General features: G+C 43.1%; 1 protein-coding gene across 1 annotated transcript; it reads right to left on the bottom strand.

Moving 5' to 3' along the window:
- Window positions 1-116: 116 nt before the first annotated feature.
- dnajc16l (DnaJ (Hsp40) homolog, subfamily C, member 16 like) lies at window positions 117-14674 on the bottom strand. Its single transcript, XM_076267829.1, has 15 exons — window positions 14527-14674; window positions 13251-13450; window positions 13047-13113; window positions 12364-12688; window positions 10545-10729; window positions 9335-9439; window positions 8666-8824; window positions 6721-6851; window positions 6236-6413; window positions 5622-5804; window positions 4426-4502; window positions 3947-4027; window positions 2942-3031; window positions 2460-2630; window positions 117-1807 (listed from the first exon to the last, which is right to left on the bottom strand). Exons 2-15 carry the CDS (start codon window positions 13433-13435, stop codon window positions 1288-1290), a joined length of 2457 nt encoding a protein of 818 aa, XP_076123944.1. The 5' UTR covers window positions 13436-13450; window positions 14527-14674; the 3' UTR covers window positions 117-1287.
- Window positions 14675-18103: the final 3429 nt, after the last annotated feature.

Below are 18103 nucleotides of genomic sequence, written 5' to 3'. Positions count from 1 at the left end.
GTAATGATATGATATATGTGTATTCCAAAGAATATATGTCTGATTGTATATATGACTATTTAAGATTGATTGTATACTGAAATAAACCCACTGAGGTAGTAGTAAATTCTCTGAAATTCTTTATGATGGCCAATTTACAAATACAGACAGAATCATCCTAAATAGCTCAACAGATCATAAACAATCCTCAGAGTTAACATATTTTGTATAAATTTTTATTTTTAACGCAAGAGAGCACATGGCAAACATAAGTTAAACATAGCGCAGTACACAGTGTTCTATGTCATCAACATAAATAACAGCTACAGTATATGTTTCTTTATCTTTCTTTTAGTTATATATTTATTTGCTAGCTAGTAGGGTTTATCTCTGTGTGGCCAAACACAGTCTGATCAACAGTGTTGAAGTGGACAGAAACTACACATCCTAAAAGACTCAGTGTTGATTCACGCGTCATAAAGTCACGCAAGCAGAGTGTGGGTACAGTAACTCGTGCCGGAGTCAGTTGGTCAAGCTGTGGATCGAACTGCATCAAGGGGGACGAAGGCAAAAGAGCATACATGCATAGGCAAGGCGTATCGTTTGTATGAAAAACAAGAACTGATAAAGTCGGTAGCTTGGCAAACCATTTCATGCTTAAGATAGAGCTGAGACTTGATGGCATACTGTAGTTTGAAATGAAGTTTTGGAGAAGAGGAGAGGGCGAAGATGCGGAGAGTGGGGGACTAGTGTTGAGCAGGGCCAGAGTTCAGCTGTTACATTATTTCTATATCTGAAGTTAAAGCAGCAGTTTCAGAAGCCAAGGGGAAGGGGAGAAGGGTGACCTCTGACCCCTCCAGCAGGAACAGGAAGCACGCCAGGTGCTCTAGAGAGGGAAGAGGGACATCAGTGACTGCGCTAAAGCGTTAACGTACCCACAGTTCGCGATGCCTCACACAGACCTCAGCACATCAGCTGTGGGTACCCCTGTGTATCAGTGCAATTACAGCATGGGCTTCCTTTCATCAATCTATCCAGTCAGTCAAACAGACAGATAGACAGTCCATCACTTGTACTAAAGAAGCATTTAAAAAATACACAGACACAGACTTGGCCCTGAGGTCCTGACCCAGAGCAGAGGTGTTTCTGTGTGACAGTGGCATAGCTCAGTCAATCTTCCACTGGTGTGTGAAGCTAACGTTAGCTTTAGCATCAGTGCTAACATTGGCATTACCGTAACCCCAATGTTAGCATTTAGCATCAGTGCTAACATTAGCATTGGTGCTAATATTAGCATTAGCGCTAGTGTTACTTCTTCTCAGGGGTGATCTTGTCCAGGCCGGGCCAGGTAGGGATGTAGTGGCGAGGCAGTGTGCCCTCCAGCAGCCTCTCCATCCACAGGTTCAGCCGGTCTAGCTTGTGGTGGATCTGCAACGTGGTGGGTCTCTGGCGCCCCCTTGTGCTGGAGCTCGATCGGGAGCGTGAACGGGACCGCTGGCTGGAGCTGGAACGCGAGCGTGTGCTGTTCGCCATCGATGCCGACGCACCGCTGACTCCTCCAGCTGCAGCTCCATCGTCATCAGAGGATCGGCTCTGGTCAGCCTCCTCCCCAGTGAAGACGGGTCGGAACAGGCAGAAGTACTTCTTGTGGCCATTCAATGCTAACACGTAGCCTGTGTAGTCGGCTTTGGCCCCAGTTCCAGAGCTGTCCTCGTCGTCTTCATCTGGACGGTCGGCCAGGACGGCGTCAGGGGCGGACTCCAGCAGTGAGTCCATCCACTGCTGGTGCTTATCCACATTCAGGAACGAGTAGTGAAGAGACTGACTCCTGAAGAAAGACCAGACACACACACTTAGGGCTACTTCACCTACAGTATGCTACACTTCATTACGTAGTCTGCTCTCGTGTACCGTTTTCTCCTTGAGCATAACATTCACTTCCACGATGAGCGTTCAACCTCATCACTCGAGTGAACCGATATAAAGATATATATATATAAAAAAATCAGGAAATAACAAAATACATGAGACAAGACAGAGGGGAAGTACAGTATCCGAAAGGGGCTTCAGTTGACTCCTGGTGGTGTCATGTCCTCAGCACTGCTGTGGCCAGTTTATTTATATAGGAGGATTAAAGCTACAGTAAAAAAAACCCACTATATCACTTAATCAGACAGTAATCTTGCTGTATTATAAAAAAGCTACAGTGGAGTTAACACTCAGCATGCTCATAGTTTAACTCCTGCTTTGCACATAATAAATATGCACATTGGTATACAAATGACAAAAGAATTGGCAGCAAATTTGCTGCAAACAGCAAAACATTTAGTAAGTCTACCGCAAGATTTGTCATGGATATAATCTGCATGTGACAACATGACCTTGCTGCAAATTTGTTAAATAATTTGTTAAGGTTAACCACAACTGTTTCTCAGAGACTGTTCTGTGGGTTTGCATCTAAGGCAACAGAGACTCCTCACCCTGAGAAAGAGTAAACCTCCTTGGCGAACTTCTTGAGCAGAACCTGTTTGGAGGAGTCGGTGAGTACTAGAACCACGTTGATGTGACCTGGCTTTAGCTTGACCAGGTTACTGGTGTACGTGATGTCCGTCAGCTCAGTCACCTCCACAAAGGTCTTCTTGGGCGCCCGACTGCACGAGACGACAAGAGGATGTTAACATTTTAACAGACAATTTCACACTATACATCAGGCACATCACATTTTTAAAACCAATCCATATACTACTGAAGGTGGGGGACATTATGGATGTGCACTGTATTGTCCTCATTCAGTCAAGATCTTTATGAAAGGAAGTTGGTAAATACATTAGCAGGGTCTCACTGCAGATATTCATGGTGGATAAACATTCATTAATTGTATCAATTTTGGCTAGATGTTAAATAAGGTAAAAACCCTTTAAAATAACATTCCGTTTTTAGAATTAATTACTTCCTGTCTGACCTGGAAGTACTCTCTGGGCCAGCTGACCCCTCTGCAGTCTTGGACGGCTCCTTTGCTTTGGGCTTGCTGGGCTTCTCCTCGCCAGACTCACTGCATGTGGAAAACAGAGGAGCAGATGAGACCCTCAGCACCAGCAACCACACAAAACAACATGTACACAACGTTTAACCCAGTAAAACATATGAGATAGATATAATAAATTACACAACGTTTAACCCAGTAAAACATATGAGATAGATATGTATAATACATGCAAGGGACTACATGGTACAGTAAAACCCCAAACAGGTAAGTCAATTATGAAACAAAGGCTACAGGAAGTATAATAATAACATATGAATTCAAACTGCCAAACGTTTGACTGTAGGGCTACACTACAGATATACACAATATAATATCTTGTTGATGTTGTGTTTGTCTGACAGGGTTTCTAATCCGCAGGTTTCAACAAGTTAAGACCTTAAGACCTAGTTAAGACCTAAGCTTTTAAGGCCTTTTAAAGTCCTTTATGAATTAAATTGAAGACCTATATGAAGAAGGAAAAAGTAAGGAAAAGAGTACCTGAATTACTTTCAAAGTTGCCATAGCTGTAGTTTTATTGCAGCATACTAATGCCTGGATTTTTAAGAAAGAAACTACAACACACAGAACTAAAAATACCGCTAACGCATTTCTCAAAAAATGAAGGGTGACTGAGTAAGCAGCAGTAAATGAATGTACATATTTAAGACATGTAATTTAACACTTATGCAATATATGAGGTGTGTTAAAATTTGCAAACACATATTCGTGAACGTTTGCAAACAGCTTCCTGTTTGCCTGGAGTTCTCCACAAACATTTGTTAACACTAGCAAAGAGTTTGAGGAGGTAAATGATGTAGATGAACGTTCGCCACTGTTTTGAAGCCTAAAATTGAGATGATTGAATTTTAGACTTAAAGACCCTGTGGAAACCCTAGTATGAATGTTCATGTGGGTGTATGTAGTATGTAGTGCTAGTGTCACCTGAAGGCCTGGATGATGACGGTGCCAAACAGGATGAAGAGGGCAGAGAAGATCAGGGACATGATGGGCATCATCTCTCTCCTGGAGGGGCACAAGAAGAAAAAAAAAAGGGGGGGGGGTCAATTACAGTCATGTACTTCACACTTTAAAAAACATATTGCATATTACAGTTATCAAGACAGAAATGTTTACAACCCACCGCTACAGTGGAGACACAGGTCCATAATTTCAATGGCAGGCAAAGTGCAAAGTGTGTCAACAAGCAAAGTTTTCGCACCATGAACTAGCATGTGGGAGCATTGAGCTGACTCATCAATGTTTGCGCTGACTCGTCAATGATTGCACCGACTCGTCAATGATTGCGCCGCCTCATCAAATTGATTTGACTAAGTTATGAAATTAACATTAGTTACACTTTACACTGCACTTTGCTCAGCATTGAAATAGGGCCCCATAGAGTCTCCTTCTCCATCACTCACCAGTTGGAGTAGAGCAAATCTGTGTACAGCTGGCAGATGTAGTCGTAGGCCGTGTACATCCACTGAATCAGAAACATCTGTTCAAACAGGTCAACGGGACAAAATGAATTACTCTCACATTACAGCGCACACCCTGACCGTAATATTATTCACAATCACAATCAAGTCAGTAAACTCAAAACCTTGATTTAGATATAAAGCACTAAGCCTCCACATCCATCCTACCACACTTTGACTAGTGCTTATGATGTTGCCACTCTATCCTCTAGTAATTGACTGTACTGATAGATGCAGTAGTAATTCCTAGCTAAGGTTTTCTCTGCACTGTAGCTTAAATGTTAATCTCTTGCTGTAAGTCACTAAATGAATAAATGCATATGTAAAATCTTTATTGCCTGGTCACTTTATGTAAAGCTGGTCTACAGTTGTGTGTGTTTCATCTATGAGTTTAGACTATGTTGCATACTACAGAACTATATACGAGTCTCAGGTAATGCAGGTACATACTACAGAACTATATATAAGAGTCTCAGGTAATGCACATACATACTACAGAACTATATATAAGAGTCTCAGGTAATGCACATACAGTACATACTACAGAACTATATATAAGAGTCTCAGGTAATGCACATAGATACTACAGAACTATATATAAGAGTCTCAGGTAATGCACATAGATACTACAGAACTATATATAAGAGTCTCAGGTAATGCACATACAGTACATACTACAGAACTATATATAAGAGTCTCAGGTAATGCACATACATACTACAGAACTAAGAGTCTCAGGTAATGCACATACAGTACATACTACAGAACTATATAAAAGTCTCAGGTAATGCACATACAGTACATACTACAGAACTATATATAAGAGTCTCAGGTAATGCATGTACATAAGAATGTCCAAATGATGTGTGTAGCCATTGTGCTTTGGTGCCGATTTGGTGACATAGCAGCTTCTATGCTCAGGTATGTGGCACCTGTTTAAGGGGTTAACTTATTAACACGTTCACTATTTAATTTTGGTATCATAACTCCAATGTTGAGGTTTGTGTGTGTGTGTGTGTGTGTATGTATGACTCATAGAGGCTAGCTCATTGTTTAGCTCTGGTAGTGTAGCTCCCAGGCTGAGGTATGTGGTATATACTGTAGTGTGAATAGTGTGTGTGTGTGTGTGAGAGACTCACAGAGGCTAGCTCGTTGTTTAGCTCTGGTATCGTAGCACCCAGACTGAGGTACGTGGGGTCCCTCTGCAGGATGTCCAGATGCTCATTCAGACGCCGCCGGTCATCCTCACTGCCGTTCCAGCCACCCAGGACATCCTTATACACCACCTTACCAGTGTTACTGCGTCTCTCCAGAATCACCACCTACACACACAATCATCATCATGAACTCCAGCATCTCTATATACCTTACTAGTCTTACTGTGTCTCTACAGAGTCCCCATCCACCACCTACATATGCAGCACTCACTCGCTGTCTCTCTCACTCGCACGCACGCACGCACGCACGCACACGCACACGCACACGCACACACACCTATGATCCTAAATGATGATTCGCTCGTGTGAAAGAGACTGTGGGTATGTGGGTATGTGGGTATGTGTGTGTGTGTGTGTGTGTGTGTGTAAGAGAATGTGCGAGAATGTGAGTGTGTGTGTGTGTAAGAGAATGTGCGTGTGAGTGTGTGTGTGTGTGTGTGTGTGTAAGAGAATGTGCGTGTGAGTGTGTGTGTGTGTGTGTGTGTGTGTGTGTGTGTAAGAGAATGTGCGTGTGAGTGTGTGTGTGTGTGTAATACCTGAGGCGGCTGTGCGTCCTTGTTTTTGAGCAGCGCGTCACACAGGGGTTGCTGGTGGCGCTGGTAGACGTAAGCGAAGCGCACCACCTCTCTGGTGTTGGCCGAGGCGAAGGCCAGGAAGGCGCTGTTGCTCGCCGAGAACGAGTCCTCATCGCCCGTAATCAACAACACACAGTACCTGAGCAGACGCAGCAAGGAACTACAGGTTAGGGAGGGGTGTGTGTGGAGGTGAGGCTACTTAAGTATTGTTGTGTGCTAAAAACAGATCTTAAATCACCTGTGCTTACCAACATACACACGTGTGACTACCCTAACATCATGTCCCTGCACACCCTTTCATGGAATGTGTATGTGGTAGAGTATGTGGGAGAACTGAACAAAATGTATGTTGGATAACTGGACAAAGTACATCAAAGAGCTTCTCATTAACCAGCCAGACTGACCAGCAATGTGTGTGTGTGTGTGTGTGTGTTTGTGTCTCTTACTTCCTACGGCGGTGGAACTGCTTCACAGGGCACAACTCATCAAACAGCTTCTGGTTGACCAATCGGGGAGCCACAAGGAAACGGTTGTTGGAGACAAATTCATCAATAATCTGCTTCTTCATGCCTTTGGCCTGTTGGAGAACAATCACCAGCAGACACAGACACTGTCAGAACACTTTGTCTAACTTTCAAAAATTAATTTTCAACGCAAACATGACAGTGTGGCAGCTAAATGATTCTCCAAGATTTAATCCACTCTCTTTCTGCAGAGCTAAACACACCGAGCTCTACTTTGCACACACGTCTCAACAAAGGAAATTATAGAACATGCTTTCAAAAGGAAAGTCCCCACTGTATGCATGGTGGTGGGGGAAGTTAGTGCATGTCGTGTGGCGCACGTCTTCAGAAGACAATCGATGCATTTGTTGCACGGGGGTATCTGATGTGTGCAGATGCCATCGATGGTACACCTATTCCCATCATTGCCCCCAGGAACAAAGGAAATTATAGAACATGTTTTCAAAAGGAAAGTCCTAACAAAATATTCATTCAAACATGTTCTATAAACATTTAAACATGTTCTATAATTTCCTTTCATTACCCCATCCCAATACCTCCCATCATTGCCCCCAGGAACAACCCAATTTCTTACTACACCGCAAGGGCTGGCACTCCGTCGTTCTCTAAGCTGTCGTCAACCACAACTGCTGGTAAGGATAATGTTGTAGGCCTAAATGGGCTATTACATCAGGCTTGCTATGTTTTCTAAACATTATGTTACTTGTTTCTCCTTTGTTGTTGTTGTTGCTCCTTCTGATCAGCTGATCAGCTGTTCGGGTTTTTAAATCACCCCCTGCCCACGTCCTCCTTCCCCCACTCACTTCCCCCCTTTCCGCCTTAACGCATTTACACTGGTGCCTATGTCTACCCCTCTTGGTGGTAAAATAGGTCGGGCCACGGCGACCCGCCGTTCCGCCTCGGAGTTTCTAAAAACATTCAGCGTTCCGCCATTAAGGTGCACAAGGAGCCATATTACTCAGTGCAAAAACGATTATAGATGCCACAAGAGTAACCATTGGGGCAGAGTGGCGAGCTACAAAACTGATTGCAGCCTTTGTGATTAGCTAATTGCATTAGTTCAAATTGCGATTTCGACTGAAAATCAATTAATTCTGCAGCCCTACAGGCAACCAGTGAATTTCATCTCTTGGCAAAATCATTTTTCTAATCTAATACTATGAGCAAGATCCTACGGTCCAGCTCTACGCTCACACACATCTCACAGCTCTACGCTCCCACACATCCAGCTCTATGCTCCCACACATCCAGCTCTATGCTCCCACACATCCAGCTCTATGCTCCCACACATCCAGATATACGCTCACAAACATCCAGATCTACGCTCACACACATCCAGCTCTATGCTCCCACACATCCAGCTCTATGGTCCGACACGTCCAGCTCTACGCTCACAAACATCCAGATCTACGCTCACACACATCCAGATCTACGCTCACAAACATCCAGATCTACGCTCACAAACATCCAGATCTACGCTCACAAACATCCAGATCTACGCTCACACACATCCAGCTCTATGGTCCGACACGTCCAGCTCTATGCTCCCACACACCTCACAGCTCTGCGCTCCCACACGCCTCACAGCTCTCTGTAGCTTACTGCTTGTTGGCCGCCATCCACATTAGCACCCCCTAGAGTTTGAGATGAGCCTCGTCTGTAGCGCCCCCTAGAGTTTGAGATGAGCCTCGTCTGTAGCGCCCCCTAGAGTTTGAGATGAGCCTCGTCTGTAGCGCCCCCTAGAGTTTGAGATGAGCCTCGTCTGTAGCGCCCCCAAGAGTTTGAGTTGAGCCTCGTCTGTAGCGCCCCCAAGAGTTTGAGTTGAGCCTCATCTGTAGCGCCCCCTAGAGTTTGAGTTGAGCCTCACCTGAATGACGTCGGCCGGCTTCTCCGTGTTCTCCTTGAACAGCAGCATGGTGGGCGCATACGTGTTGATGTTGAACTGGCGCTGGACCTCTGTGGTCTCGCTGACTCCCTGGTCCACGTACCCAAACTTCATGTGGTCTTTATAGGCAAATGCAGTGAGCTGCCGGGAAAAAGGATAGAAACATACATATTCCCACTATTAAACACCAAGAGCCATAATGCTCTAAACATGGAGAACAAAAACAATGTAAATGTTTAATTCTTTACTTCTGGTATGCGTATGCATTCTTAACACCTACATGATTTTTTTGAAGGGGGAGGGTAGAGATTACCCATTATTCCCATGGTTTAATAGCACAAACTGGTACATGAAAAATATGCTGGTATAAGAAATAATCCCTTAAAATTCAAGCTGTTTCTCATCCCAAATTGTATTGGCAACACGACACCAGAATGTACCCACACAACAGTTTAAATCTTAGGCCTTTGGCAGGAAGTTAAGACCCCCTGTTGCATAATTATGCATATGCATAATTATAAATACCTGGAAGCAAATGTTTCACTGAGAATGTCCTTATCCTTTCGTATGCATGAAATGTGGTCTGTCTGTCTGTCTCTCTGTCTGTCTCTCTGTCTGTCTCTCTGTCTGTCTGTCTGTTTCTGTGTTCACCTTGAAGAGCAGGGGGATCTCAGACATCTGGTCAAACAGCAGCACGCTGGGCTTGTTCTCCTCAGGCCAGCTGCCCAGGAACTGCAGGTAGCTGCTGTCGGTCACCTGTCCACCGTAAACAACAACAACAACAAAACAATAAACATCCAGCAGTTACCCAATATGCACCACTGCCATCCCAGCATCAAGACCCACACTAACTTTTCACTGAAGAACTTTTATTCACTCCTGCCCTTCTACATCTTGATTATATACACAACAGGGGCCTAAAACAGGCCATAATCTAAGTCTGAGAAGTTCCAGTGCAGTATGGTTATGGTTATGGATTTGGCAGACGCCTTTGTCCAAAGCGACACAAAAATACAAAACAACAGAATATTTAAAATTGAACAGGGAACAGATTAGAATGTTGGTCAAACTATAATAAGGAGAATAGTAATAATAAACAACACTATCAATTCAATCAATAGCCTAATAAATGAGTAAATAAAATCAGTACATATGGATTCATGACTTCTAACATCGCCTTTCTTAACTGCCTGGGCCTGTAAGTCATCCTGGTTTGTCAAAACATCACACTGGAAGTTCTTCAACATCTTACATAGGCATTTCTAAATTATCTCAGATAATAAACAGATCCAACACACCAAATGGGAGAGATTTGTCTGCATCTGTTGTGAAATACTTGCGTGTATAATATGTTGTATAAGAGATAAATGACAGTCTTATCCACTGGTGGATTTTCTTTTATAGATCTACCTGTTGTGAAGTGTGTGTGTGTGTGTGTGTGTGTGTGTGTGTGTGTGTGTGAGAGAGAGAGAGAGAGTGAGTTGTATACAGTATATAGTATACTGCGCCTTCTCCACTTGTCTCTGCAGCAGCAGGTTCTCCACGAACTGGCACAGGTCTTTTCATATATCTACCTTGTGAAATGTGTGTGTGTGTGTGTGTGTGTGTATGTGTGTGTGTGTGTGTCTGTGTGTGTGTGTGTGTCTGTGAGAGTGAGCTGTATAGCTCCACTTGCCTCTGAGGTAGCAGGTTCTCCACGAACAGACGCAAATGCTTTCATTTATCTACCTTGTGAAATGTGTGTTTGTGTGTGCGTGTGTGAGTGAGAGAGAGTGAGAGAGTGAGAGAGAGAGAGTGAGAGAGTGAGAGAGAGAGAGAGAGAGAGAGAGAGAGAGAGAGAGAGCTGTATGGTGGTCCATGCCTTCTCCACTTGTCTCTGCGGCAGCAGGTTCTCCACGAACTGGCGCAGGTGCTCGCGGACGACGGCATAGTGGAAGACGGTCACCCTCCCGTTGATCAGGCCGAGGATGGAGGGTGTGCGGTGGGCACCCAGCTGGTTGGCCAGGCGACGCTCGTAACCAATGTCAACCACACCTATCCCCACACCTGTGAATGCACACACGCACACAAACACACACAGACAGACAAACACACACACACACACACACAGACACACACACTCGGCAGCATTAACTACTGTGCCACCTGATCCGGGTTCGAGTCTGACCCGGGTCATTTACCGATCCCACCCCATCTCTCTCTCTCCCACTCGCTTCCTGTCAGTCTCTTCACTGTCCTGTCGTTATAAAGGCAAAAGCCCAACAAATATGTGAACGGTTTGTGTTGTGGAGGCCCTAAAATCAGGGAGTCTCAGATCGGTGTTAGAGTCACTGTTGCTCAGCAGTGTCATTAACTGCAGCCGGGTTGGTATAATGAGACCTCTAATTACACAGCATAGAAGTGCTCCCCTGCTGTCTGATCCAATTCCAGAAAAGAAGGCAAGACGACCGCCATCCCAAACCTGCCCTTGCCTGCCCAGCACTAGGTCATTGGGGAAATATCCACTGACATTTTCAACATCTAAATTTGTACAAGGTATACAGATCATATGTGTTACCAGATTATGTATCAGTTATTAAGATTATACACCAGATACTACAGACCAGATATACAAGGATACAGATCTTAGAAACAGTAGAGACAAACAGTAGAGGTGATGAGGGAAACAAGAACAGAAACATGCAACTCTAATAGCCATCCACTTCTCTTTCCCTGGGGGTCAGCTGACCACTCTGCCTGGCCTGCCTGTTGGCATGTCGTGGCAGCACAGCCAGCCTGTCTTGCCTGTATTTGCCATTCCCACAGAGAACTTGGTAACGTAGCCAAGCCGTAGCCAATAGCCATCGATCATGCACTGCACTGCATTTAGCAGAGTTGGGAGCACTGTATGCCAAGAAAACTGGCTCAACGCTGAGGTGTGCTTACCTTGTGACACTTCTGTGACAGGACTTCTCCCAAAGACTGACAAAGGGCTATAAAAGCAACCCCAAGCAAAGCCTCTACATGAGCCGGACGTGTTCGCATACAGTCTTAAGAAGAAGCTTGATTTCTTTGTATGGAACTTCATCACTTCAAGCTCTGTATGTATACAATGCTATAAACCTCTAATCATGCATACAACGTCTATGAAACTTCAACACACACACACACACACACACACACAATCCCACTCAAACTCCATTCAGAGCAGAGACTTTCTAACGAGGAGACACAGCAAAAAATCCTCAAAAAATCTTCCATAGAAATGCATGGGGTTAGTTTGTAACGCCATTATGGTAGTTGTCTACACAAATCCAACCCCTTCCGCGGCAAAACGTCGACATGTGAATACATTGAGCCAAGCATGTGTTGTGTTGTGAATACATTGAGCCAATCATGTGGTGTGTTGTGAAGACATCGTGCCAATCATGTGCTGTGATCTCGCCGCTGGAGCGAGATTGGTGTCGTGAAGCCTTACGCAAGCGCATTTCTTCCGAAATAGATGCCCGATAAGTGCCCCAAAAGCGTTGCAATATGGCTGCCGAGTAGAGGGACTTGCCTAAAAGGACTTTGATTCAGAGGCTCTATGCATTCAGTATGCAGTACTACTCAAATTCCACTCAGAAGCTTGATGCATTCAGTCTCATACACGATTCCACTCAAACTCCATTCAAATGCTCTATGCAATCGCCCAGCCTTACCTAGAGCCTCCAGTTCCTGTACCGTCTCCTTCCAGACGGGCTCGATGTGAATGCAGGTGAAGCACCACTCGGACGTGATCTTGATCAGGTAGGGCCTTTTGAAGCTGTCTGGCACCACCTCGTTGTTGTACTGCGCGAAGTGAAGCATGTACTTGCTGTCGGCGAAGTCGCGGCCAGAGCGTGAGAAGTGGAAGAAGGAGTCGTCGAAGTAGAAGCTGTTGTGGAAACCGTGGAAACCATGAGCGGGCTGGCTGTGATGCTGCTGGTTCTCGTCCATCTGCCCAAAACGGTCAAAGTTCGACCGTCTCTCCTCGTTGGACAGGATCTGGGGGGAAGGTGAAGATAATTACCATCTTAGCTACGGCAATCGCCAATTTCACCATAAGTGCGTTCAAATTTGGCATCAGTGGTGAACATTTGTGGCGAATATGTTTTCTCTGAACAGCTATATGATTAAATGATTTGGTGTAAACATTCCGTTGTAACGGCAGCTCACTTCCAGTTCCACTGGAGAACTACCTCCTCAAAAACTTTGCCAGTGTTCGCGGGGAACTCAAGGCAAACAGCAAACTGTTTGCATTTGCCTATTTTGAATGCACCTCATCTTAGCTATGATAATCTCCAATATAGCCTAATAAATCAGCAGGGTAACACTTTAGATTATTATATCAATACCAACATACCTCATAGGATTTTGATATCTTGATGAACATATCTTCTGCCCCAGGGTCTTTGTTCTTGTCAGGGTGCCTTTAAAACAAACAAAGGAAAACCAAGGCAGCCATATTAGTCTCAGTGGCCACATACCAGCTATATCGAAAGGCAGCAAAGCACAAGTGTGTGGAAATAAAACCACCACAGACAGTTCATGTTTGATAGAAGCTCACCATTCTTTCGCCATCTGCTTGTATGCTTTCTTAATCTCTGGCTGGCTGGCCTTCCTGCTTACACCCAGGACTTTATAAGGGTCGAACTCAGCTGTGGCCGACGTTTCCAGCAGCAGGACAACCATGGTCAGCCACACGACCAGACACACCCATGTCAACCTCCAGGGTCCTCCCATCTTCTGCATGGCTATTCAGGTTAGCTGAGGAAAGAGACAAACACCCAATAAGATACCCATTACATTTACAAAGACATGTATAAGGCCATTTACAAAGACTTTGTAAAGACAGCGTGTAATTGTACATTATTTCCTCATTTGTACTTTGATCACAGCAAAATAAATTAGCTATTTATAATTAGAATCTTCAGCCTTTTTGCTGAAGATTCATATATTGAGCTGAACAATTCCTATAGTTTCATGCATTCATTTAAATATACCTAAAATAGAATAGAATAACAAAGAATCAACATTTGACAAATCATCATGTAGCTAAAGTATGACAGCTTGAGCTTTCTTCAGGTCATACTTTCTGTCACTCAATCGTTTAAAAACGTTGTTTACCCAGTTACCCAGTCGCAATCTAATTAACAATGTCTCTATGCTAAATAAACCTAAATAGGACTGCAAAGTAAAGGCTGAAGGCCGACAACAGATAGACCATTGCCCATTTGAAACCATGATTAACCCACGTTCACTTGGTGCCAATGAACCGTCTACTGGTTGCATTAGATGAGTTACCGGTAACACCAATTTGAGAAATATACTCCCAACACTTGAAATAAAATGCAAAACCTTTTTTTAATATCAATTGATCGAACATTGTGCAAAGCTGTGTGCAAAGCTTTAGCGCTGTCTGTCTCTTTGAATTATTGTATTGCTAAGCTAAGCTAGCAGTATTTTTGGCTACCTAGGTGATGCTGTCCAAATGTCAGCTCATTGGCACAATTCCCAAATAGAGCTGGTTGAGAACGTCTATTTTGCCTCCTCAATATATGATAATGTACTGCGGCAATGACTGCCGAATTGTGAAATCAAACAACATTATCCTGAGAAGGAACTAGTCTACATAGAGCAATTTGAACCTAAGACTAGCAACTGCTGTCATGCTATCACTATTCAGCTAGTTAGCTCTCTAGCCAAACCTTACGAGCTAACGTCAGTAACGTAGCAGCTACAACCAATTAAACTGCAATGCCGAAGACCACTTGCAACCAACGCAATGAATATCAGAGTAGCATAATATGCAAAACTACTGCAAAGACATTTGGAGACAATACCTCAAACAGAATATTGGCACTATCACAATTTTCCCAAAGCCATTGTAGATCCCTGCCAACGGCCCGATATCAGTATTTTTCAGTCAGCAGCAGCGCCAAGCTAACAGCCGGTGACAGGCAAGCAGCCACTTCGCCGTATCTCTCTTCTTCCTCCTCCACGGTCCTAGTCTACGGTCGAGTCACCTTCCACTTCCTAAGATCTTACTCCACGCCATTACCATCATAATAAAAGTCCAAAAGGCAGGATGAATAACGAAATCTGTCAAATCTGTATGCCATCGGATACATTAAGAACAAAATATCTTTGTTTTTTGAGCGTCATATTTTTTACAAGTAAAATAAATATCATGTGTTTAGGCCTAAGTTACTGTGGTAATGAAGACAAGCAAAATGTTGGGCTGTAGACCATAGGCCTACATGAAATTATTATTCAGATAGCTTTGTATATGGCACTAGGGTAGTCTACTCAATGGGTTCACCTGAGCCAATTTACATGTTCGTTCTGCATGCCAGTTTCTGGGTACCCAGATTACATTTTGGCAAAGCACTGCACTGTAAGTGTTAATATGTGCAATGTACAACTTACTCCCAGCAGGGGGCAACACTGGACCACAGACCTGCACATACTGTTCAACAATAACCCACCAGAATCAATCACTGATAAACATCATGATAACTCATAATTATGGTGGACATATTGCATGCTCATCAACAACAGATATGTTTTGCTTGTTTTTCCATTTAGTGGGCACTCTTATCCTAATACAACCTGAATTCTGAAGAAGTTGGGACGCTTTGTAAAATGTGAATTGAAAAAGAATGCTATGACAAATCACGTCAACCCTATATTTATTTGAGAATAGTTCAAAAACAATATATCAACTGTTGAAGGAGATAAATTGTATTGTTTGTTGAGGAAAATATATGTTCATTTTGACTTTAATGCCAGCAACACATCTCAAAGAAGTTGGTACAGGGGCATTCCACTGTGTTGCTTCACCTCTTCATTTAACAACATTCTGTGTGCCCCACAAGCAAAGTGGAAAAGCTGCTTTTATCCATTATGCACCGAAGCTATGGAACACCCTGCCTCTGTACATCAAACTAATCAAATTCTATAAACATCCTTTAAAAGACCTGAACACATACCTGTATGAGTGCTATTAGCCTAGTTAACACACTTTTATCTTGTAGCCTATTTCTTTACATTATTTTACATCCTACTGCTGCTATTTACAGGGTCTTCCTATTTTCACTGCATTAATTGTATTGTTGTTGTAGGCCTATCTATCTCCTTACCATCTTGTGAATTCTCATTTTTACTTTTTCTACATCTCTGATGTTTTATTTATCATTTTGTTTGTTTGTTTGATTGTATTACTATTTTTTATTATTATTTGTATTGACTATTCTTTTGATCTTTGTTGTATTAAATACTCCAAATAAAGCAATTTGAGCTGCATTCTGTGGATGAAAGGTGCTATACAAATAAAGCTTATTATTATTATTATTAGCCTACTATTATGATTATTGTTATTGTTATTGTTATTTAGGAACTGAGGAGACCAGTTATCAAAAATCAGAAAAAGTTGGGACGTTGTGTAAAATGCAAATAAAAACAGAATGTGATAATTGTGATAAAGTCCCGTAAACCAACAATTATGAGCAAAAGGGACATAGACAACATATGAAATGTAAAAAAAAATATTTAATGGAAAATCCAGTATATGTTGATAGTGACTTTAATACCAGCAACACGTTTAAAAACAAGTTGGGACAGGGAATGTTTACCACTGCTGCTTCACCTCTTTATTTAACAAAATTCTGTAAATGTTTAGGAACTGAGGAGACCAGAGGGGTATTCCATCAACTAGTGATGTAGTACTCGAGTCCGGTCTCGGACTCGAGACCGGTCTCGAGACCAATTTCTGCTTTCTCGGTCTCGTCTCGGACTCGTTCCTTCAAAGACTCGGTCTTGACTCGGTCTCGGACCACAGTGGTAGGAGAAAGTCTCGTAATTTCAGACCGAGTCCTCGAGACCAACGCATTTTTTATGTTCATATAAAAAAAACACACAACACATAACAACAATAATAATAAAATGCAATGTTGACCGGCATTATTTAAAAATGACATCCCATGGAGCAATGCAAAGATACTGCCGTCAGAGCCGTTTATTTATCTCTATGGCTCTGCTGCCGGTGAGTGTCTGTAGGTCAGCATAGTCCATATTAAGACGTTAAGACTGCTCCTCTAAACAATTCACAATCTAGCTTAGTCTGTAGGCCTAATGGTTGATTATTAACTGGGGTGATATTAAATTATGAATATGAAAACTGATATGTTTTTATGGTATTGGTCTCGACTCGGTCTCGACTCCTAAAGGACTCGGTCTCGACTCGGACTTGCTTCCTCAAAGACTCGGTCTTGACTCGGACTCGACTGTATTTGGAAACCAACAGACTCGGTCTCGACTCGGTCTCGACCCTTCAAAGACTCGGTCTTGACTTGGACTCGGCATAGGCGGTCTCGTCCCCATCACTACCATCAACCTCGCAAATGAAGACGGTGCCTATTAGGAGAGTTTCAATTGCACGGGAGGAAGGGGGAGGAAGTAGCAATACTATGCAGGTTTAGGTTTTTTTGTAGAGTAGAGCTCCCTCTAGAGTCGCGATGTATTTATATGTTAGTTTGCTATATTGTACATTTTGTTGTGGAGGTGAAGGATTAACAACAGGCAAAAACTCTCTCCAAAGAGCAATATCTACTGACAAGTTAATGTCTCACGATTCTCATGAGATTTGGCGGGGCGCTGCTCTTGGAAGTTGCATGGCTGGTTTTCTCTGTAGGGACTCACTACGTCTATGTTGTATAGCTATGGTGAACGATTCGCCTATTACAAGTTCGTTTACCATCAAATTGGATTTGTAAAGGTGAAAATCTTGCATATTGTGCCTTTAGCATACAAAATAGGAGGTAGGCCATAACACTTTTTTTTCTTCCAGGCTTACAGTATTAGAAACAAACAAAACCACCAATTATGTTTATGTTTAAAGACAAGGAAATTAGACCATTATCAAAAGAGAAAATAACCATTGTTATCCACTGTGGCACGGCCATGGCTCTGTGGCAACAACAAAAAAAGCTTAATCCATGTTCTCATCCAAGTTTGCCGACATATTTGCACATATGCCTCTGTTTCCCACATTCGCAAGTTTCCCATCCATTCTTGAACTTATCAGAGTGTACCATCAAGTTCAAGAACGGATGGGAAACTTGCTACCACCAGAGGAATGGGGCTGGAGGATCCAAGACTCATGCCTCATTCCTGTCCATACTGACCAGGACCCTGCACCTCAATCTTTGTTGTAGCTTGTGCACTGCAAGTGCAAGTCTGGTTGCAGCACAATTGCCGTCGTCAAGGTCTCTACTGCTCCCCAGCTTGCAGAGAGTGCAGAGGTGTATATGCAAAATGGTTATTTTCTCTTTTGATAATGGTCTAATTTCCTGCTCTTTATTTGTTTACATAAACATAGTTGGTGGTTTTGTTTGTTTCTAATACTATAAGCCTGGAAGA

The sequence above is a fragment of the Alosa pseudoharengus genome, unplaced genomic scaffold (genome assembly GCF_046254945.1).
Source record: "Alosa pseudoharengus isolate Yale_2024_CS ecotype anadromous, Long Island Sound unplaced genomic scaffold, YU_APseudo_1.1 YU_APseudo_1.1_scf_5, whole genome shotgun sequence".
Lineage (NCBI taxonomy): Eukaryota > Metazoa > Chordata > Actinopteri > Clupeiformes > Clupeidae > Alosa > Alosa pseudoharengus.
Note: the sequence above shows the minus strand (reverse complement) of the source record. Positions and strands in the feature narration are given on the sequence as shown.

Bases quoted from the DNA above. Each gene is read 5' to 3' on its own strand.
- dnajc16l (XM_076267829.1), bottom strand. From the start codon at position 13,435: ATGCAGAAGATGGGAGGACCCTGGAGGTTGACATGGGTGTGTCTGGTC. The intron at 6,852-8,665 runs GTGAGGCTCAAC...GTTCTCCAACAG, and splicing joins AGCCGGCCGACGTCATTCAG to GCCAAAGGCATGAAGAAGCA. The intron at 2,631-2,941 runs GTCAGACAGGAA...CGTCTCGTGCAG, and splicing joins GGCCCAGAGAGTACTTCCAG to TCGGGCGCCCAAGAAGACCT.